The 23,252-nt window shown below is 39.7% G+C and overlaps 1 protein-coding gene across 3 annotated transcripts; it reads left to right on the plus strand.

Annotated features, from left to right (window-relative positions):
- Positions 1–309: 309 nt before the first annotated feature.
- Positions 310–23,178, plus strand: MFSD1 (major facilitator superfamily domain containing 1). Of its 3 annotated transcripts, XM_008142240.3 has the most exons (16): positions 310–568; positions 3,203–3,255; positions 4,099–4,211; positions 5,352–5,394; positions 5,953–6,020; positions 7,768–7,876; positions 9,300–9,402; positions 11,656–11,754; positions 12,178–12,289; positions 13,229–13,285; positions 13,634–13,790; positions 15,325–15,422; positions 15,960–16,072; positions 17,863–17,910; positions 19,996–20,053; positions 21,431–23,178. In XM_008142240.3, exons 1-16 carry the CDS (start codon positions 406–408, stop codon positions 21,432–21,434), a joined length of 1,398 nt encoding a protein of 465 aa, XP_008140462.2. In that variant the 5' UTR covers positions 310–405; the 3' UTR covers positions 21,435–23,178. The 3 variants fall into 3 exon arrangements, with proteins under 3 accessions (XP_008140462.2, XP_054569652.1, XP_028002307.2); XM_054713677.1 differs by lacking the exon at positions 11,656–11,754; XM_028146506.2 differs by lacking the exon at positions 21,431–23,178 and having other exon boundaries at positions 19,996–20,057.
- Positions 23,179–23,252: the final 74 nt, after the last annotated feature.

Raw genomic sequence — 23,252 nt, forward strand, 5'->3', positions numbered from 1 at the left:
TAGCGCAGGTCGGTCGGCAGGAGCCGGGCGCTGAGCCGGATGGATGGGAGGCAGTCTCTCCGGGGCAGAGGGCCGGTCCGCAGTGGGTGCATTTGTAAGCAGGTCGGGAAACGACAGCACACGCGGTAAGCGCTGGCAGGGGGAGGGAGGGTGGACGCCCAAGGGACCGCAGCCCCACAGACACAGGTGGTCCAGCGAGAGAACACTCCCGAGCTCCTCCTCTCGGGCTTCCCCGCCAGCCCCGCCCACCGCGCGATCACGTGAGCGCATCCCTGCGTGACTTCCGCGGCGTCACGTGAGCGCCCGCGGTCACGTGCCCTCAGTCTGGTCTGGGCTCTGGTCTGGGCGACCCTGTGAGGTACCGGGGTTGCCGCTGCTCTTGCTTCTCGGTCTCCCGCGGGCGCCATGGAGGAGGAGGAGGAGGAAGCGCGGGGGCTCCTGGGCGACGGCCCCGACGAGGCCGGTAGAGATGCCGCCGCCGTCCCCGGGGCGCTGCCCGCGCTCTGCGACCCCAGGCGCCTGGCGCACCGGCTTTTGGTGCTGCTGCTGATGTGCTTCCTCGGCTTCGGTGAGCTGCCCGGCCGGGTCGGGCGGGGCGGACCATCAGGAAAACCGCGACTGTCCCTCTCGGAGCCCTGACATCCGCTCACACCGGGGCCGCCGGGCCTTCGCGCAGCCTCTGGTGCAGCTCCTGGGCCTCCCTCCTTTCCCCTTCGCGTCCCCCATTCACCTCTGTGGCGTCCACAGGTGGGGTCAGGGGGCTGCGCTGGGCCAGCTCTGTCCCTCGCTGCTCCTGGGCTCCTAGCCTCTCGCTCCCCCGAGGCGCCGACCGGAAGGGATCTCTAAACCAAGTTTCCTCTCCTGGCGCTCGGTTCAGAAAGTTTGAACCACCTCTCTTCCCTCCGCTCTCCCCCTCCGCATGGAAAAGGCTTTTTAAAAAATCAGCAGTTTCGTTGGTAGTGTCCTACGTTGCTCTCCCGCTTTTGGAAATGGAGTGTGGCTTGCTGATAGCATCAGCGAGTAGCCGTGTCCTTCCTCTCCGCCCGGCCACTGCGGAGCAGTCGTGCTGCATGGGACTTGTGGTCGTGGCGGTGGTTGGTTTCACTTAGGAAATCTGAAGGCAGTTTCTTGAGATAATTTTTGAAACACCTTCCTGTGTTCCAGCAGCTAACGTATTCAGCAACTCTTCAATGTCTGTGTTAGTTTGGTATGGAAGTAATACTGTGTTTTCAGGGCGCTCACAGGAGCCGGTGTAATCAAGTTTTGGAGCATTATGCTGGGTAACTTGATGCTACTGCTGGGATACATAAGCAGGCATGGAGGATACTTTGGGCTTTGTTTTTTTGCCAGTCTTTTTGAGCCCCCCCCCCCCATCCTTTTTTATTTTTATTATTTTTTTTAATTTTATTGATTTTTTACAGAGAGGAAGAGAGAGGGATAGAGAGTTAGAAACATCGATCAGCTGCCTCTTGCACAACCCCTACTGGGGATGTGCCCGCAACCAAGGTACATGCCCTTGACTGGAATTGAACGTGGGACCTTTCAGTCCGCAGGCCGACGCTCTATCCACTGAGCCAAACTGGTTTCGGCCCCCATCCTTTTTTAAAAAGTTTGATTTGTCGTTCCACCTATCCACACATTCATTGGTTGCTTCTTGCCTGTGCCCTGAGCAGAGATCCAACCAGCAACCTTGTGAGCAACCTGGCCAGTCCCTTTTTGCAAAGAGATGCCCATCCATTAACTTTAAATCATGATACTGGTACCCCTTACAATAGCGATTAAAGCAGGAACTACAAGATGCTGGTTTAGGAACAAAAAAAAGAACAACACAAAACACTTAACATGACCTCTTTTGAAGTAGACAGGTCGTTTTTGGTAAATTATGGCTACTTGCCTGGGTTTTCAAAAGCCAGATTCATACCCTTCTATTGACTTTTTTTCTCTCTCTTGAATCTGTACTTTCTAATATGTACTTTTAGAGAGAGTGGGACAATGGAGGCAGTATTATCTTGAAGCCTACTATAAATCTGTCAATTACAGTACTTTAGGAATAAAGCTCAGCGAATGAATGTCAAACCTCTCTCCACTTCTCTCTTACCCGTCAACAGACATTTTTATGTCTTTAATCCGTTAGAACTCTCTTTTATTCCTCTTCACTCCTGGCACCGTGTTTGCTAAGTTATTATATTTGGAGCATTCTGTTTATAGAATTAGAGCTCTTGTTTCAAATATTAGAGCAGTTAAACTCCATTCCTCTGCTCTCAAGATAAATGGTGATCTCGGGTAACGTTACTAGGAAACTGCTGACAAAGTTTGTGAAATTTTTAGTGTGTGTTTTCATAACTTTAAATAAGGAAAATGTAGTGCTTCATGAAGATGTCAAGAAAGTAATAGATATATGAAGCATCATGAAAATAAAATGGAAGGACAGTTAGTTGTTGATTAACTTCATGGTTCAGGTTCCCAATATTTGCTGTATATCAGTGGTTCCCAACGTGGAGCACACCCCCCACAGGGGGGCAATTTGATTTTTAAGGGGGGCAATTCGAGAATGAGTTACTAACAGTGGATTTTCTGCATTTCTCATGGTTCTAGGGGCCTCACATACAGTATATAAATATATATTGTGACATTTTTATGCATTTCAGTTCTCTATTATATGTTTTGAAACTTTATTTGCTTTTTTTTCATATCACTTCATATTATTGTGTGTGTGTGTGTTTTTTAACAATTTCTTAGTGATTTTTTCTTCAGTACTTCAACTGTCCTTTCGCTCTTTTATTTTTCTCTTTCATGGATGCTTTCTTTGGAAGCTTGTTTAGACCAAGTTAATGGCCTTTTAGGCTTCCTCCACGTGAATAGGAGTTCACTTTTTTAATAATAAAAATTCTATGTTACCGGGGGGAGGGAAACATCAGGATTTTAGAGATGCTTAGGTGGGGCATGGCCACAAAAAGGTTGGGAACCACTGCTGTATATGCTGGCTAATAATTTGTGATTTGACATGTGTTCTCTGGATTATTTGGCTACAGCTTAGAAAATAATGATGGACGGGGAAAAGGTTCAAAAATTTCCATAGTGTCAGTCCTCGAACCCCAAGTATAAACATTTAAAAATCACCATTTGAGTAGTAATTGCAAGTTGAAACTCTTCTGTGGATAGTATTTTTACTTAGAAAATATTTGTTCTTTCTTTTTTCTAGGCAGCTATTTTTGCTATGATAATCCTGCTGCCCTTCAGACTCAGGTTAAACGGGTAAGTTGATTTTTCACCTTTGTTTGCTTTAGAGAAGGTGTATTTGTTGAGGCTTCATTAGCTCTCAGGTTGCCTAGTCTGCAGCAGTCTCCAGTGAGTCCATTTTAATATCTGTAGTCACCAAGGAGTGTTTGTGAGTTGGAATGAGTGGCCACAAGATTCATTTATAGCACTCATTTGTAACTTGATATTGTTTCACACTCAGATAAATAATTATGTGCTATTTCCTCAGTATTACCGAAAGTATTAGGAGACTTTTGTTTGCCTTTCGCTCTCCCTTTGAGTAATCCCCTGACTGACAAATGATTTGGTAGTATGTTTTGTTGTTATTTTGTTTTTAAAACCTGGATACTGATTGTAGAGGATTGTCCATGTTGGTTTTGTAAAAATGAATTTGATAGTTCCAATTTCTTGTGCATTTTGATAGTCTCTTTTGTCTTTGGACAGGGAGAAATGCATAGATGGGCCCTTCACATTCTAGAATGAAAGGGAAAGAAGGTACGAGTTAGTAGGGGGAGGCTAAGATTATTTTTTCCTTGTAGTGGGGAGCCCCAGTGCAGGTAGTATAGGATAATGAGAAGATAGACATATGGGCAGATGCAGACAGAGGTGGTCTCCATAGTGGGGGATGTGAAATGGCACGCGGACCCAAGAAGCTCCCAGATGTGACCTTTTTCTGAGGCAGAGGCCATAGCTACCATGAGAAACCAAAGCAGTTAAGTGACTACAAATGGTTAAGAAATTCCTGCCCTACACAGAAAAAAACCCAAAAAGTTTTAATTTGTTAGTTACTAATTTTAACTGTTTGGAAAAAATAGTTTTTTGTTTTTTTTTTTCATATAGGATATGCAGGTGAATACCACGAAATTCATGCTGCTGTATGCCTGGTATTCTTGGCCCAATGTAGTTTTGTGTTTCCTGGGTGGCTTTTTGATAGACCGAGTATTTGGAATACGGTAAGCTTGAAAAAAATATTTCACCTGTGGCTAAAATCTGATTATTAAGGAAAACACAGAAATAAATTAAATTTCTAGAAAGAACTGAATAAGATTCTGTATTGCCGTGATAATCTGCATTAGTATTTATTTAAAGATATTTTTATGTCTCTGGAATTGGTTTTTGAAACTAGGTTGGTATTTCAGTTAAGGCTGGGACTCGTGAAATAAGGTAGCTCAGATATGCCCCCATTTGGGATCAGGCAGGCCACGGTCCGAATCCCATTACTGCCACTTGCTCAACTTCCAACTCTTCTGAGCTGTTCCTGGCTTTCTGAGCTCCAGTTTCCTTACTGGTAGGATATGGATAATAATTCCTGCCTTGTAAGGTGGTTATGAGGATTGAGATGGATGTACAGTAACCAGCACATATGTAGTATTTGCCTCTCCCTATTGAGGCTTTGTGCTTTTCTAAGGGTTGAACTTTGTGACCACTTTTATTAGATAGAAGGAATCACACTAAAAGCTTTGTTACTTTTCATTTTTATGATTGTAGGTGTGTTATCAGTGGAGGCTTTAAGAGAGGTGTAGACTGGGAATATTTTCAGGAGACAGAGGGCAAAATGATGAAGGGTCTCCCAACCATGTCTGGTGGAAAAGAATTGAAGAAACTGAGTGTTTAGACTTGGGGACTAACTTGAAAACATTTTCAAGAGTTAGGGTATAAAGGAAGAATTACATTTATTTTGCTTGATCTAAAGGGATAGAATTAGCTGGAAACTGTAGGAGGATAGATTCCACTTTGTATGTTACAGACCTTGCTCACTTAGGTTGACAGGATAGGATGGACCATGAGTTGCCTTGGGGCCATAGTGGGTTTTCCAGTGCTGAGTGCAGTGTGGCCATTTCCCCAGGGTGGAGAGAGGGCTTGAGTTTTGGAAGGACATTTACTTCTGTGCTCATTAAGGACTCTTCTAACACAGGCATTTTATTACTCTGGGGAAACATTAATCAGATGTTCCAAGTGTAGAATCTCTGAGTAAACAGGTTTGTAACTGTATTAATATGGTTGATATTTGTCCTTTTAAAAGAGAGGGGTCAAAGAAAACATGACTGAAAGATGTGGTGACTGACATATTAACTCATATTCTCTTCCAACAGATGGGGTACCATTATTTTTAGCTGCTTTGTTTGCATTGGACAGGTAAGGAAGGCGAAAACATTCATTGAGTAAGTGATAGTGACGTGAATTCTTTTCTAATTCTGGCAAAGATGTCTTTAATGAATGCCTAACTCAGTGGTCGGCAAACTGCAGCTCGCGAGCCACATGCGGCTCACGAGCCGCGGTTTGCCGCTCTGTTGACTAATGAGTTTTCCGACCACTGGGATAGGGGCTTAATCACAAGGAACAACAACAGCCTGTAATTATTGGAATCGAGAGTCTAGGTCAGTGGTCGGCAAACTCATTAGTCAACAGAGCGGCAAACCGCGGCTCATGAGCCGCATGTGGCTCGCGAGCTGCAGTTTGCCGACCACTGGCCTAACTGAATTAAGCAAGGCTCACAAATGCCTGTATAGTAGAAGGCATAATTCATTTTAAGGCTTGAGACAGATGAACATTAATGTTTTCATTTCACAGATTTACTAACAAGGAATACTAAAATTATGGTAGAAGTTGTGATTCATCATAAGTTACTTATTTCTCTTGAATACCTTGAATTAACTTGAATTCATTAATTCTATGTTATATTCTGTATTATAGGTTATTTTTGCTTTGGGTGGAATATTTAATGCTTTTTGGCTGATGGAGTTTGGAAGGTTTGTGTTTGGGTAAGTTATGCATAATTTCATTTGTCCTAATATATTGTTTTAGTAGTCAGCTATCAGTTTATTAAGGATATAAAAAAGATATTATTGTCTCTTAAGGAGAATTACTTCAAGTCCTTAAAATGTAGCCACATATACACAAGACTGTTTATTAGTTGTCTTAATTTTCCTTCAAAGTAAGTAACAATTTTGAGTGACCATAGTTAATTTAACTGTGTGGGTTTGAATATTAAATAGTTCTCCAGAAATGATGTTTTTCCTAGGTGTTTTGCTGTTCTGATATATTGAAGACTATGATTAAAACTTCATTTGTATTATGATAGTGTAGACCATCAGTTTCTAGGTTGGTGATTCACGGACAGTTTGCTGTTTCTTAGTGGCTAAGCACAGGTCCTTTTGAACCTGTTGAAAAGGCTTGAATGAGCAAAATACCAATAGCCTTCATGAATTTCAGTGTTGTTCAGTAAGCCCATTCTGAGTCCAGCCTTGGGCTTCCTAACCCAGATGAAATAACTTATTTAGTTTTTAACTTAAAAGCACAATTCATTTAATATTTTCATTTGTACCAAGGACATGTAGACATGTGACATACTCCAAAAACTGTTCTAAGGGAGAGAAAAGGAAACAAAATGTATATAAAAATAGAAAGGGATTCATATGGAACTGTGGTCAGAAGTGGCTTCACGGATGAAGTGGGCCTTGATACCAGTGTAGGGTTTGGATAAGCAGAAGAGAGGGGAACTGTTTTTGAACTAGGACGGAGTGATGAAGAAGGCTCAGAGTTAGGATATGGAAGAGAAGCTGAAGGCCTAGGTGTGGGGCTGGTCAATGTGTAGAACTTATGGAAGGAAAGTAGGAGAACATTGAATATGGAAGGTATGCGCCTGAAAAGTGAACTTTTGTGTTTTCACAAAGCATGGCTCACTCTTCACATGAACATTTGAAAAAATGCATTTTTTTATTTACTTCAGAGAGGAAGGGAAAGAGAGATAGAAACATCAATGATGAGAGAGAATTATTGATCAGCTGCCTTTGCACGCTCCCCTCTGGGAATGGAGCCCACAACCCAGGCAGGTGCCCTTGACCGGAAGCAAACCCGGGACCCTCTATCCACTGAGCCAAACCAGCCAGGGCTTCACATGAACATTTTTATGTCGCATAGATGGTGACGTGGCAACCCTGAGTCCTTTTCTTGCCTGTCGTTATTATCGCAGCATATCAAATTCCCCAAAGCTCCGCAGTGGACTCTGTGGGTCAGGAATTTGGACAGGGTACAGCATGGACAGCTTGTCTGTGCACCTGTGTCTGGAGCCTCAGCAGGAAAGCTGCATGGAAGGCTCTGGGCTAGAGTCATCTGAGAGCTAGTTGATTCACTTGGCTGGGACGACTTGAAGACTTGCACTGCTGGCTGCAGTGCCTGCGTGTGGCCTCTCTGTGGAGCATGGCTTGGCTCTCTCACTGCATGGTGAACTCAGGGTAGTTAGACTTGTTACGAGGCGGCTCAGGGCTCCAAGTGCAAGTGTTTGATGAAAAAGCAGATTCATCTTTTATGACCCGGTCTTGGGGGTCACACAGCGTTACATTTACCATAGTCTAAGGTGGATTCAGGGGAGGAGGCAGCGACACCACCATCTATAACTGTTACCATCTTATGATGGACAGTTAGAGGGGTGTCAGAGCTTTAAGCCTGCTGCTGCTGACTGTGGTCTTTCTTCAGAAGCTTGACTTTTCTTCCTTTCCCAATTTTTAGGATTGGTGGGGAGTCTTTAGCAGTTGCCCAGAATACATATGCTGTGAGTTGGTTTAAAGGCAAAGAACTGAACCTGGTGTTTGGACTTCAACTTAGCATGGCTAGAATTGTAAGTATGACCAACCTAATGAAGCCAAATAGGAAGCACAGGATTGAATATCACAGGGATCTCTTAAAAATTACAGGATGAAGTGTTGTGTATGACAGATTAGGTATTGATTTGTTAATATATTTCTCTAGACCACAGTATAGGGTGTACCTACTTTAAGGTATTTCTAACCTTACTTCCCTTAGAAACAGTCTAACATGGCTAAATGAACATTCATTAATTCAGAGAATCTGAGCATTGTAATGGATCTTCACAGGTTTCATTGTCTAATGTCTTAGCCATTTGGGCATCCCTGCTGTGAAAGTCCTCACATACCGTCATCTCCTGGCTCTGCTTGCCTGTTTTCAGTGATTGAAGCTCACCGTGTGATGGGGCAGCCCATCGACTTCAGTTAACTTTATGAAGTTCAAGTTCACATAGAGATGCATCTGCATGCACATGTAGCTCTTACTGATTGCTGCAAACTTGCCCTCTGTAGTTAATGTCTACCTCCTCGCTGTGCACCAGCATTTTGCTTATGAAGACAGCTCTTGAATTCTTGGTTAGACAGGCTCATTTCCTGTGTCGGCTGTTCCTTACGCCCGGAATGCTGTTCCCCCAGATGTCCTCACAGCTAACTTCCTCCACGCTTTTACTCCAAAGTCACATTCTCAGTGAGGCCTCTGCCTCTTTATATTCCCCTTCCCTGTTTTATATGTTTCCCCTTTTTTTGAAGCATTTTTAAGCACTATTTAATATACTACCTAGTTCACCTCTTCTACCCACCCTACTAAAACGAAAGCCCTGTGAGAGCTAAACATTTTTTTTGTTCTGTTCCTTATTGTTTTTCTGGCACCTAGAACAGTGACTGACATATAATTAGGGTTCAGTAATTGCTACATGAATGAATAAACGAATGAGGATGTTATCTATAACTTTTACCATCTTCTTATGGACACTCAGAAGACGAATTCTTTTTCACATGTCAGTTCCCAGAAGAGCTGTGCTTTTTCTGAGCTAAGGTTTATTTTGTCATTGGTTCCCTGTGAATTTTGTAACTCGAGTTTCATTTTTTGTTTTGGCTAATAGGAAGTTACAAATGTACTGTGCTATTTTGAATACTAGCATTTTCTATAAATTGGCATTTTTTGTGTGTAATAATCTCATCAGTGGTTTTATTTTAGTTTGTTAGTTTTTCCTTTTCTAATGTTTTTAAAAAAATTTACCTCTGTTTAATCTTAGTCCTATATATCTATTCTCTAAGCCGCCTCACATCCTAGTTTTTGAACAAGGCAGGGCGATATATATATATATATATCTATATATATACATATACACACACATATATATATGTATATAAATATGTATATATATCTATATATATACATATACACACACATATATATATATATGAGATAGGTTGATTTTTTCCCCCCCCTTTCAGGGAAGTACAGTAAACATGAACCTCATGGGATGGCTGTATTCCAAGGTTGAAGCTTCGTTGGGTTCTGCTGGTCACACTACCCTTGGAGTCACACTTATGATCGGTTAGTGAATCCTGATGTCCCATGTTCTGTCTCTTCTGAACACGTCATAGGAAGTATCGCGGCAGAGAGGAAGGAACACTGGAATGAGGGTTAGACCACGTTGGTTATAATTTTGCCTGCACAATTCATGAGTTCTTTGACCTAATTAGATATAGCGATCCATTCATGCTTTTGTTTTCATTTCTACTTTCTTAAAAAAAGGAGGATCTTGTCCTATTCTTGTCTACTTAAGCATTGGACTGATGATTAACTGAGAGCCTGTATGTGAAAACTCTGAAACCATCAGGAATTTAGAAATGGAGAGCTTAGATATTGTAGAGATGATACAATGTGGTGGGAAATCCACTAAGTTGGGGGTCAGGAGCCTGGGTTCTAGTCCTGGCTCTGACAGGTCAGTCACCCTGGACAAGGAAGTTAACCTCTGGGTCTCAGTTTTCCTTTCTGTAAGATTGCGGGTATTGGGCCAAAACTGTACAGGTTCCTCCTGGCCCTAAGTTCTCTTAGCTGAGGCTCCACTGTGCTGGTGACTGGGCGGATCACTGAGAAGCGAATGAGGCCCTCTGGATTCACCCCTGGTGCTTCTTCTCTGAGCAGTGAGTTTGTCTACCTGAGCCCCATGGTGTGAAGAGGGCTGCTTACAGAGCCCTAGAGTGACCTGTGAGATGGGGTGAATGTCCTGTGCCATCTTTCATTCCTTAGAATTCCTTGATACAGCCTGGTAAAAAGAGAACAGGGGAGTGGTAATCCTAAACAGGAGACTCGTGCCTAGAGACTCCTCCTCCTCTCATGTCTCCTCAAATCCTTTGCCTTACTTAAACCCTCTTTCTTACTCTCAAATGCTCTTTAGTATTTCTTCTAGTTCCCTCTATGATGGAGAGTTTGAGAATGTTAAAGAATTTTGGAGCTAGAAAAGGCCTGTGCCGTCATGAATCAAAGTCTCTTTATTTTACAGATGGGGAAATGTAAGCCCAGAGAGGTTAAGTTTTGTGCCTAAGATCATTCAGCTTGGCCCTAACTGGTTTGGCTCAGTGGATAGAGCGTCGGTCTGCGGACTGAAAGGTCCCAGGTTTGATTCTGGTCAAGGGCATGTACCTGGGTTGCGGGCACATCCCCAGTAGGGGGTGTGCAGGAGGCAGCTGATTGATGTTTCTCTCTCATCGATGTTTCTAACTCTCTCTCCCTCTCCCTTCCTTTCTGTAAAAAAAATCAATAAAGTATATTAAGATAAAAAAGATCATTCAGCTTGTTAGTGGCAGAAACAGAGCTAATGTCTACTGTCTGTCACTTCAACAGTTTTTCAACTGGACCATATTATGTCAGCCAGTTAAAGATGCATTTATTTTACTAAACTTTTAATTTTTTTTAAATCCTCACCTGAGGATATGGGTGGCGGGGAGAGGGGGGGGGGGAGAGAGAGAGAGAGAGAGAGAGAGAGAGAGAGAGAGAGAGAGAGAGATAGAGAGAGAGAGAGAGAGAGAGAATCATCAATGTGAGAAACATTGATCAGTTGCTTCCCATATGTGGAACCTGAAACCTTAGAAATGTGCCCTGACCAGGAATTGAACCTGCAATCTTTTTGGTGTGGACAACACTCAACTAACTGAGCCACCCAACTGGAGCTACTAAGTTTCTTTGTAAAATTCTTGACGAGTGCAAACTTGATTAATTATCTGGTTTACAGTAGTTGTATGAGGTCAGCGTTAGTGAGTAATGCTGAATACGCATAGGAAAGAGAGTCTGAGTGAGCTGTGCGTGGGAAGGTGGGGCTCTCGGGCTGCCAGAGGTTAGGAGCAAGGGTGACGGACTTTGGGAAGGAATCAGGAGGAAGATGAGGTGATCACAGAATCAGACTTAGCTTTTATAATCCCCCCTCTCCCCCGACATCCACTAACAGTTGGTGCTTAGACTGAATTAAGAAAGTAGGACTAATCTGCTAGCCTGGTTATCAGCTTTCTTCCATTTGTATTCTGTATTAGAAGAGTGGACTAGTTTGTTCTAATCTTTTCCATCTATTCTCCAACCTTCTACTGGGAAGTAATATAGTCATAGCGACTACTGTTTGTTGAATGCTTACCATGTGCTCTTCCCTTCCTTCTGTCCTCACTTGTAATTGTGGGCTTTTCTTACATGTGTCGAAATACTGTCCCCTTTGGTTGCTAAGTTTTCCGGCTGTTAATGGGATGTGCTGTGTTTTAAGGAACCTTCAGCCTGGCTCTCTTTTAAAAAATCTCTCTTTTTTTTTTTAAATTATAGGGGGTATAACCTGTATTCTTTCACTAATTTGTGCCTTGGCCCTTGGTTACTTGGATCAGAGAGCAGAAAGAATTCTTCATAAAGAACAAGGAAAAACAGGTGAGTCTCAGTGCGAGAAGAGTGGGACTTTGGGGAATGATGGCCTTTTTGAAATAATGTACCATTATGCAAGTTCCCAATGCAGTGTTGTAAAACCTAGTGAGGCTTAAAACATGTCTTTTGATCTCTTATTTTGAAATCTATTTCTATTTATCTAAATTTTGGGGTACATGTTCCCCCTTATATGTTCTTTGTATATTTGCAAAATGACGCATGTTCCTCATCATTAGGTAGGTAGATACTAATCTTAGCTTTTGCTTTTTCTAATGTCTTTTTAAGTTATCCCAGAAACTATGTCCCAGTTATTTCCTGAGAAAAGTGTCTTTCGACTGAATTGCAAAGGTTAATCACATGATAAATGAAAAATAATCTTGACTTGTTATGTAAAATTATACTGATGGCCTCTTCCCTTTCTTGTCTAAGGTGAAGTTATTAAGCTAACTGATGTGAAGGACTTCTCCTTGCCTTTGTGGCTCATATTTATCATCTGTGTCTGCTATTATGTGGCAGTGTTCCCTTTCATTGGACTGGGGAAGTGAGTATTCTCTAGTATTCGACTTCTGTTGACTTAATTATAATGAGATTTCAATCACAAAAATGTAATTGTGTTAGCTGTTAATCTTGCTTCTCTACTTATAGTTTATATATACACAGGAGTTGTTTCATATCCTGGGATACAACTGATTTTCTTAGCTTAAGGCTTAGTATTATTTAATATATTTTTAATATTTTTTGAAGAAATACCTAATAACAGTTTTTGATTCAAAATATTGGTTTATTTTACTGCTTGATTTTAGGTTAGTATTTTTTGAAATTTCCTCTTTATTCCTTGGTTAGGAAGCCTCTTATTGAGAATGGAGCCAGCATATTGGCTTGTAGTGATTGGGCATATTTTTTATTTCTTAGGACTGGAATTTCTCCACATTCAAATTCAGGATTCAAATCAAATTTTTCTTGCTTTATCTTTTACCTCTCTGTCTATTTTCTTTAGCAGCTGCTTAAACAGAGCAGTGTGTGAGGGAGAATGTGTTTATGGGGGGTGTGTATTTGTAATAAAAACCTTAAAATTCAGGCTATAATTCTAAATAATTTGAGACAAGAACTCTATGCATTATATAGCAAAAAACCTGGTCAGTACTGCTTTTATGGAAAAGGAGCTCTCTTAATTCCCTGTGGTAGTGCATTTGGTTTTCTGAACGTGTGTGTACTGTTTGTGGTATATGTAAATAGGGGAAAAAATAGGCATCAGTATATTTTATTTAGTTAGTGAAATATTTATATAAACACTAAAGTTTTAGCCAGTTACTTAAATGTGAATAATTTCAAATAAGGTGGGAAAATAGTATCAAGAAGGAAAAGTTGACTAAGCTTAGAATTATTTGTATTCAGTTTTTGTTCTGCCTTTATTTAAAAACAAAACAGAAAACAGAGTAGTTCTCTCTAAAGTGCTTATTTCTCTCTCTCTGTATTTTAGAGTGTTCTTTATAGAGAAATTTGGATTTTCTTCCCAGGCAGCAAGTGCTATTAACAGGTATTTCATTAATTCTCTAAGTGCTTATTGTGTCCCTAGTGTGGGTCTTTAATTATAACCCAATGTTATAAGACATATGTGATGTAACATCCACAGTGTGAGATCAAAATTAAATTGGGACTTGATCCTGAGCGGCCATCTTGCATTAATGGAAAACCAAAGAAGCGTTGGACCACTCTTTATATCTTTATATTCCTATTTACCGGTGACCATTTTAGAAGATTGTTAAACTAAATGTGCTAGGGTTTGCTTTGCCTAATGGATTTAGGGACTTGGATTTTTTTTTTATTTTTTTCTGGTAGCTGGGATACATTTCATTAAATAATATCTTTTATATTCTCTGGGCAGCATTGTATATGTCATATCAGCTCCCATGTCCCCAATATTTGGGCTCATGGTAGATAAAACAGGGAAGAACATCATCTGGGTTCTGTGTGCAGTGGTGACCACCCTTGCTTCCCACATGCTGCTGGCCTTCACGCTGTGGAACCCTTGGATTGCTATGGTAATGTGGCTGTTCACACCTGGGGGGCTCGGGGCTTCAGGGAGGGCCCTATAATTCCATGTCAGGAGCCACTCAGCTCCTCCGATAGCAGTGCTTTGTGACAGTGGGGAAAACAATGAGTTGATTTCAGTGTCTACAAAATAACTATTTTTAAAGTGCATACATATTAATTATTAGTGCATTGGGTATTTTTAATTTCATTTGACTCATTTGACTTATTTAATAGAGTAACCTCAATGCCAAAATAGTATCTGAAATAAATTAGTCTTTTGAAAGCCAAAGTGCTTACTAGTTCCATTTATTTTTCTGTACTTCATGAAAAGTCGTCCTTCCATCATAGGTGGCAAAAAACACACAAAACTATCGGCCCAATATCCATGATTTCACATCCTTTTGTCTTTGACGTTTAGTAGGTCAAAAAGTGATAAGGAATTCATCAAATTTTTGTGATTGTTCTTCAGAGTGTCATTTTTAAGACCACAGGCTGAAGTGCTGTTTTCCTTTCCTGTTAATAAAAGAATATCTTGAACATATATAGGGCGGGGCAAAAGTAGGATTACAGTTGTTCTTATGGAAAGTAATACAATAATTAATAAATAATAATACAAGAGTAAACTCTGTTTCGTGTGCTCACAACTGTAAACCTGCTTTTGTCTTTGTGCACTAGGTGAGAATTCTGTAGGACAGGTTCCTAGAAGTAGAAATGCTATAGTAGAGGCTTTGCACAGTTAACGTCTTGGTAGATATTCAGTAGAGCTCTATCAGTAATATAAGAATGTATTTGTTTTTAGTATTCTTGTCATTGTTGGATATTGGCATTATTTTAATTTTTGCTCACATGATAAGTATAACTCTTAATTTTAATTTAAATGATGAAGTTCCCTTTTTAATTGAAGAAAAATGATGCTGCCTTGGTTGTTTAACTTGTGATTCCTAATAAATATTGGAAAATTAGCTTGCCTAAAATATTGACAATAATTTTTTGCAAATTAGCTTTGTTTTCTTTCTTGGTTCTTTCTTTATTTTTTTAAAGCAGTGGTTCTTTTTTAAAAAATATTTTATTGATTTTTTTACAGAGAGGAAGGGAGAGAGATAGAGAGTTAGAAACATCAATGAGAGAGAAACATCAATCAGCTGCCTCTTGCACACCCCCCACTGGGGATGTGCCCGCAACCAAGGTACATGTCCTTGACCGGAATCGAACCTGGAACCTTTCAGTCCGCAGGCTGATGCTCTATCCACTGAGCCAAACCAGTTAGGTCATTGGTTCTTTACTGTACCTTGGGCCCAGGCAGTTATGTACACATATAAATAATGTGATTAAGACAGTGTGCATGTAGTTTTTCATTAGAGGGATACTTGTAAGGGAGGGCCAGGACATTTTTGGATTAAATATGAGTTTTAACCTGATTATAATAACATTTGCATGAAGATTCGTATGTTAGCTAATATGTCCCTCTTGCTAATCTGCATCAAAGGAAAGTCACTTTGGTTAGTATACGACTTTTACCCTTTTCTGTATTACTTTCTATAGAGTCTCCTGGGACTCTCCTATTCATTGCTTGCCTGTGCATTGTGGCCAATGGTGGCGTTTGTAGTTCCTGAACATCAACTGGGAACTGCATATGGCTTGTAAGTATTTGTACCGGGACTTATATAATGTCTCTCTGCTGTACCAACTTATTATTATATAAAACTCCAGGTCTCCTGAATCTAGTCATCTGTAGGCTTCTGGGACAGCTCTAAACCTGGAAATAACTAGAAAATTCAGGTAATCTGTTTATGCTTAACTTGGAGCAACGAAAATGCTCCAGCAAGGGAGCTGGAGTTAAGCTAACCCATAGAGGTAATTGCTGCCATTATAATCCCACTGCCTGTTTATCCGAGGGCTTCTCAGTGAGAAGTTGAGTTCTGGTTTCTGACCCAAAGGCAGCAGGAGGTTGGTATTCACTTGGTTTTGAGTTCATAGTGCACTTAATAAGGCAAGCTCCCCTACCTTTGAGCATGAAGTCTAAAAGAGGAAACAGTCGTGTAATTTTTAAAAATCTCCAGTTGAAAATGTCTCAACACTAATACTATGTTGTTTGTAGATACTGATATTTGTAGTGAATTGTTCCTCTATGAAGACTTTTGAAATTAAAATGTGTTTTTATATTTCTTCGATTGCAGCATGCAGTCCATTCAGAATCTTGGGCTGGCGATCATTTCCATCCTTGCTGGCATGATACTGGATACTCGGGGATATTTGTTTTTAGAAGTTTTCTTCATTGCCTGTGTGTCTTGTAAGTGTGCCATGTGGCAACATTTGTTTAGTTTCTTTTAACATGTAGCAGAATGTTCTTATTTATGCTTTTAGGTGTTATTGTTACTTTCTTTTTTCTCTTCTTTTAAGTCAAATATCTAAGATGTAGCTTTCAGATTTGCCTGATTCTTAGCTTGTGCATTTTATATTTTTATTGATTTCAGAGAGCTTCCCAGCTGGTGACTTTGTAGTTCTCTGAAGATTCACAGGCATTTTTCAGGAGATTACTATTCTTAAAGGCAGCAGTGTAATATGTGTTATCTTCTGTATTAAATATTTACATTAAAAAACAAAACAAACATTTTCTCCTTTAAAGTAGAACCATTTGAAGGGTCCTAGGTGTGAATGTGTGGATATATGTGTGATTTAGTGTGCTCAGGGTTAATTGATCAGGCAGTTTTAAATTATTTTTATTCTTAGTTTTTTTATGTAATTTTTACCTGTAATGATTTGTTGGTTAAAAATAGCATGTGTTAGAATACAGTTGAAAACTATAAACATAAACCAGCATTTTTGCTTTGATTGTCTTCACCATACACAAATTGTGTTCATCTGAAAAAAATTCTCATATAATATATTAAGATGCCTTTTATACTTTGATAACATGTATTTAAAATGGCAAACCCCAGTGAAGATATTATCAGGCTTCATTTTCATTTATAGGGAATAATGACTATACTTGAAGTATGGTGTTTGCAGAGAACTGCTTATGAATAGCCTGAATACACTTTATCTCATATTTTAGAAATAAGCACACCAAATTAAAAAAAAAAAAAGCTTTTTGTTTTAAAAAAGTGAGTTATTTAAGAGTTTAAAAAATGGTCATGAAAGTGTTTTTGTCTATTTTTTAAAAATACCTTTTTATTGATTTCAGGGAGGAAGGGAGAGGGATAGAGAGATAGAAACATCAATGATGAGAGAGAATCATTGATTGGCTGCCTCGTTCCCTACTGGAGATCGAGCCCACAAACTGGGCATGTGCCCTTGACCGGAATTGAATGTAGGACCCTTCAGTCCACAGAAGATGCTCTATCCACTGAGTCAAACCAGCTGGGGCTGTTTTTGTCTACTTTTAATGCTGCAACATATGGTTTGATTTCAAGCTGCAGTTTCATATTATTTGGTTCCCAAACCAAATAGCACATGATTTTAAAATGCTTTTGTTGCCATGTTAATTTTAAGTAAATTAAGTGGGCCTCACCTGTTAAGATAAAAAGCCAGGCATCTGACTTTCTGAGGTATGAACTGACTGGGCTTCTGGGAGTCTAATGACCACATCCTAATGCTTGATTAATTTGTAAAATAGTCATGGTATTTTCAGACCATGGTATTCTCCTCTCTCCCTCTCCCCCCCCCCCCCCCCCCCCCCGCCAAAAAAACCCCCACACTACTTCTCTTTGGCTCTCTGTAAAAAAATAGTCTAGGGGCTGGCAGGAGTCTTGGGGAAGTGCTGGGAAGGACCAGCACTTATAAGTGAGAGGAAAGAGTGGCAGGGATGACCCATGGGTGGGTCCTTCCCCTTTCCTGTGGGTGTCTGCTTCTCCGTGTCTGGCCTTGCCATCCCTGAGCTCAGGCAGCCCCTGGAGAGAATGGTGTGTGACTTATTTTTAGTGCTTTCAGAAAAATAATGGAAGTAGTGATTTTACTTTTAAATGCCAGTTAATAAAGATTTATTTGATTTGTCTAATTTTACTTCGTAATTATGATTACATAGGAATCATTGGGAAAAACTACACGTCTTTTAAGGGTCCTATGTTTTTTCACTTCCAGTGTCACTTTTAGCTGTGGTCTTGCTCTATTTGGTGAACCGTGCCCAAGGTAAGTAGAAGTTCAGGCATTTTCTTCTTAAACTGTGATAATCTTGTGGGGTCACTGGATAGTCTGCATGCCTTTCTAGAAGCCAGTGAGTGCTTTAGCTCAAGTATAACGACATTCTTTCCATAGTGATGGAAACATTTCATTATATAACTAGAGGCCCAGTGCACCACGGGTGGGGTCCCTCGGCCTGGCTGGCGATCGGAGCCATTCGGGGCTGTCTCGTCCAGTCCTATAGAGGTGGATTGGGGCTGGCCGGCCAGGGAGGGACTGCGAGAGGTTTCTGGCCTCTCGCCCAGTCCCGATCGGCCAGACCCCAGCAGCAAGCTAACCTACTGGAGCTTCTGCCCATGATGGTCAGTGTGCGTCATAGCGACTGGTTGAACAGTCAACCAAGTGGTCGACTGATCGGTCGGACACTTATATTATGCTTTTATTATATAGGATTATGTGTTCTGGACCTTCACGTTCATTAAAATTGTTGTCATGTTCTTTCTGGCTTGTTCAATGTAAGTTTTAGAAAATTTTAGATTTAAAAAAATATATATTTTTATTGATTTCAGAGAGGAAGGGAGATGGGGAGAGAGATCAAACCATCAATGATGAGACAGAGTCATTGATCGGCTGCCTCCTGCACACCCACACTGGGGATTGAGCCTGCAACCTGTGCATGTGCTCTGACCAGGAATCAAACCATGACCTCCTGGTTCATAGGTCAACGCTCAACCACTGAGTCATGCCGGCCGGGCTAGATGATGTTTTTATATTAGCATAAAGAAGTATCCTATCTAATAATAGAGTAACATGTAAATTACCATCACTCCGCTACGCCCACGATTGGGCGGCGGGAGGCTGGGGGGTGGGACTCGGGGTGGCCTATCCGGCCATTGAGAGGCACGGATCCACTGCCACTGAGGGGGGCTCCCCTGCTGTTGAGAGGCGCCCCCTGTGCCTCTCAACGGCCAGATCCGTGGCCGCTGAGGGGGCCTGCTGGGGATACCCAGCTGCGCCTCTCAATGGCAGGATAGCCAGGTGTCCGCGGCAGCCCCCCTCAGCGGCCGTTGAGAGGCGCAGGGGGTGGGAGTCCCGCCCCCTGCGCCTCTCAACAGCAGGGTAGCCCCCCTCAGCGGCCATGGACCATCAAAAGTGGCGGAGCTGGGTGGCTGTCTGCTCCGGCACGAGGCCTTGCAGAAGCCTCCGCCGAGCCGGAGGCTTTTGAAAGGCCTGGTGCACCAAGGGACAGGCACCCAGCTCCACCACGAAAAGCGAAAGCGTGTAGGGGACCCTACACGTGCATGATTCAATCATGCACTGGGCCTCTAGTTTTAGCATAAAGATGCATTTTTTAAAAATATGTTCTTTATTTATTTTAGAGAGAGGGAATTGTTTCAATGCTCAATCCCTGAGCCACACTGGCTGGGCCATAAGTATTTTAGAATCTAAAGCCCTTCTTGTGTTATTGTCTTATATTAAAAAATAAAAAAAGTAAACAAATTTTCAGCTGAAATTTTCATTTTATGATTGATAGTGTTTGATATAGAATGAGAAATTGCAGATTTTTTTCTTTTGTGAATATATGTGAACTACATGCATTTGTGCTGTGTGTGTGTGTGTGTATGTGTGTGTTCTTTATAAGATTTTGATGTTTCCTATATCAATTTTTTCTAACTGGCTTATCCTTAATGGTTGTTTGTTATGTATTTAGAAGAATGTATCCATGTGCTGTTTACATAATTCAGGTCTTTTCTTTAATTTTTCTAAATTTTCACTATTACTGAATATTAATACAATGTCCCAATTAAGAAAATCTGAGGTAATACATAAGTTCAAACTTTAAAAAAATGCTAAAGTTAAGGAGTGATTACTTGTCTTTGTCTATAAGGATTTAAAAATAAACTATTTTCCCTTGGGACGGTTCTAGGAGCTAAACTATTTCTCATCTTTCATAGTATATCAGTGCAAATGTATATGTGTGTGTGTGTGTGTGTGTGTGTGTGTGTGTGTGTGTGTGTGTGCCTGAGCTTGCGTGCTTGTTTGAATTTTTATAATAGTTATATTGAAAAGATTCTGTGCTTATTTGTGTTTTAGGTGGGAACCTAAATTATTCTGCAAGACAAAGGGAAGAAATGAAACTTTCTCATGCTGAGTAAGTATTGAAAAAGAGAACAGTTGTCTTTATTTTGAAAATCTTGGACATTAGCATTGTATTTCAAGGTATGAGGATTGGATTTTTAAGAAATTAGTCTTTTTCTTGTGTTTCGAGAGCTAATGATCATCTCTGGAACTATAACAACGTTCTTGTTTGTGTCAGAAAATTTTAAAAGGTGGATATCAAAGTCTAAAATGAAGGCAAGGTGGGAGAATTTGGCGTTAAATTGCCTTCTGAGAGACAGAGATGTGTAGTATTTGTAATTTATTGGAGCAAAGGCCTTTGTCCTAAGTTTCTCTGTTGAGCTCACCCTTCAATTCTCTCTGATGTTTTCTTTTTCCTTAATTAGTTGAGATCATTTTTCATTTTTTCTTGGTGCTAACATGCTATTTTATGTTCTTTGACTCATTTGGAACAAATTAAAGTATATAGTGTGTTTTAAGTTAAATTAATTTTTTCATGAGTATATGCTACCACCTAATAGTGATTCTACATGCTACAACATAATGGTGATTCTATTTCCTATTATTTGTACAACATAATAGTGTATATTATACACTATTGCTGTAACATAATAGTGATTCTGTTTCCTATTATTTCTGTTTTTTTAGACAGTGAATACTTTTTCACTTAAAAAATTTATTTTTAAATATATACCACTTAATTGTAAGTTTTGTGAATTTTGAATAAGTTAAAATCAGGTAGAACAAGGCTATTTAGTTCCGGGGGTGATTCTTGGTCATGTCAAATTACCTTTTAATATAGTAATTCTATTTCTAGAAATACATTTTAAGAAAATAATCAGAAGTGTTATGAGTTTTAAATATATTTACGATAGTCTGTTTATTATGTAAAAAAATTGGAAATATCCCAAATGTCCCATAATAGGGAAATGGTTAAATATATTATGATACACCCATATAGTATGTTTTTAAAATTGTTTTAGAAGGACTTTTAAAGTCAGATATTTAACATACTATATTTTAAGTAAGCAAAAGATAAAGATGCAGATATAATCTAATTTAATTATTTTTTAAAGTATGCAAGCAAGTATTTCTTAAACCTGTTATTTGTATATAATAGAAAAAATATGAAAATAGGAAAAAATGAAAGAAAAGCCCCCAAATATTAACAGTTCTGTTTGAATGGTAGGGTTATAAGAGTTTATTTTTCCTTTGCTTTTCTATATTTTCTAAATTGGTCCTGTGTTACTTTTACAATCATGAGGAGTTAAAAGATTATTCAGCAAAATGTGGACTCTCAATATTTGGCGCTATGTGTTTTGTAATGCTTATGGTTTTTATTCTGTAAGCCAGATGGGGCTTTGTGTTTTTTTCTCCCCTTTTTGATAATATATTGCATTTTGTTTTGCAGATGAGAAGTTTAAATGACTGTGTCATGAGAATGGGCTGCACACATCATTGATCTGAAAACCTCCATTAAAAAATTATATAGGGTTTAGTCAATAGAAAAAATAATGGTCTGGAAAGTTATATTTATATTTCATGTACACCTATTTCTAAGTATATTTGTGAGGACTATTTTACTCTCTGTCTTTTGTGTGTTGCTGAAGAATTTCACTTCAGAATAGCCTAATCAACAGTGAAGTTTTGGAAATTGCTCTGGGACTTGCTGGTGAATTTCAATAAGGACAGTAAATAATGGAGATCATTGGATTTATATTGAGATCATTTTCACAAAGTATATCTTAGAGATATGGCCTTTATCTTAAAGCAAAAAATATTTTTTTAAAGCTTTTGAGGGGGTAGAAGGGATGTTTTATTACAGAGTAAACTACGGCACTTTAATAGGCATTCCCTTTTGTAATAGGGATTATTTGAAAGGTACTTGATGAAGTCTCTTCATTTTCACAAATAGATTGTGTTCTCTTTTTACTTATGAGACAGGTTGCCGAGTGGTGACCCTTTTGAGCTTCTCTCTCTCTCTGTTACTGAGCACCTTTATTACTTAGGGACATAAGTTTGTGGTATGAACTTTCTGTACAGTTTTTAATATAGTCTAATTAATTACTGAAAATGTCCTTTAAATGATGATAATTCCATTTCTACATGGATAAATAAAAACGTTGTAGAAGGAATCTACATGATGTCTTCTAACTTTTGAGTTTTAAAAAGATCTTAAAACACTGATTTTAACTCTTATTTATGTGGAAGATTATAAGAAAATCTGTGTTGGAATAAAGAAAATTTACCTAATTATTCATTGAAAGATTATGGGGATTAGCTTTTTCTCCATGTAGGACCTTAAAGTGACATTTATGTTTTTCACATTAAATAAAATGTGGATATGAAATTTTTCTGACAGATTTAAATACTTTTTAATTGACTTATTAGTCTTAGCATATTAAAGTCAAGGACTTTTTCATGTGTTTTGCTATCTATGGGCACGCAGATATTTTAGACAACAACTATTAAACTAATGAATTTAGCTGATTATATTGTTTAAAATACATGGCATAATATTGTATGCCTAAAGTTTCTGGGACAGATTGAAAGTGCATTCCTTTTCAGGGTAAGTTAACTTTCATCCATGTTTCTTATTTACAGTGCATTGTGTCATTATTCAGTTGTTGGTTCTGTGGGCTTGACTGCCCCTGTGCCTGATCTAGCCCCTGGGAGTGAATGCTGGCCTCACAGTTGGGGAGGGTGCAGGAGGTCAGCTGCTTCTGCTGCCAGAGGGCTGTGGTCTGGCCCTGCCCTCATCTTTCCACTGCCTCTGTGCCCAGCACAGTGACCTGCTTACATTGTTTTCAATTGAATCAGGTTCCGTCCCTTCTCAGGGGCTTTGTTCACGCTCCCTTTGCTAGAATATTTTGTCCAGGATTCTCTATGACCTGGTTTCACCTGATTTCCAACAATCTTAGCCTCAGCTCAGAACCTGTGGGAACGAATTATTCCTATGGGAACTAATTCCTGTGGTCTTGGAAAAACCCTGTACTTTTGCTTCTTAATTTACCTGAGCCTATAATGAGGAATTTGTGATGGTGTGGGTTTCTGTCTCTTCCTTTAGATTGTAAGCTCCTTGAGGGCAAAAACTGTGTCTGTTAATGTTAATAATGATTGCGTCGATAGTGCCCAGCACCAAATAAATATTTTTTGAATTATGCATAAATAAAATGAGTAAATTGGAGTAACTTTTTTGAAGGATAAATTGGAAATGTGAATAAGAAGACCTA

Source organism: Eptesicus fuscus, chromosome 3 (assembly GCF_027574615.1).
Source record: "Eptesicus fuscus isolate TK198812 chromosome 3, DD_ASM_mEF_20220401, whole genome shotgun sequence".
NCBI classification, from domain to species: domain Eukaryota; kingdom Metazoa; phylum Chordata; class Mammalia; order Chiroptera; family Vespertilionidae; genus Eptesicus; species Eptesicus fuscus.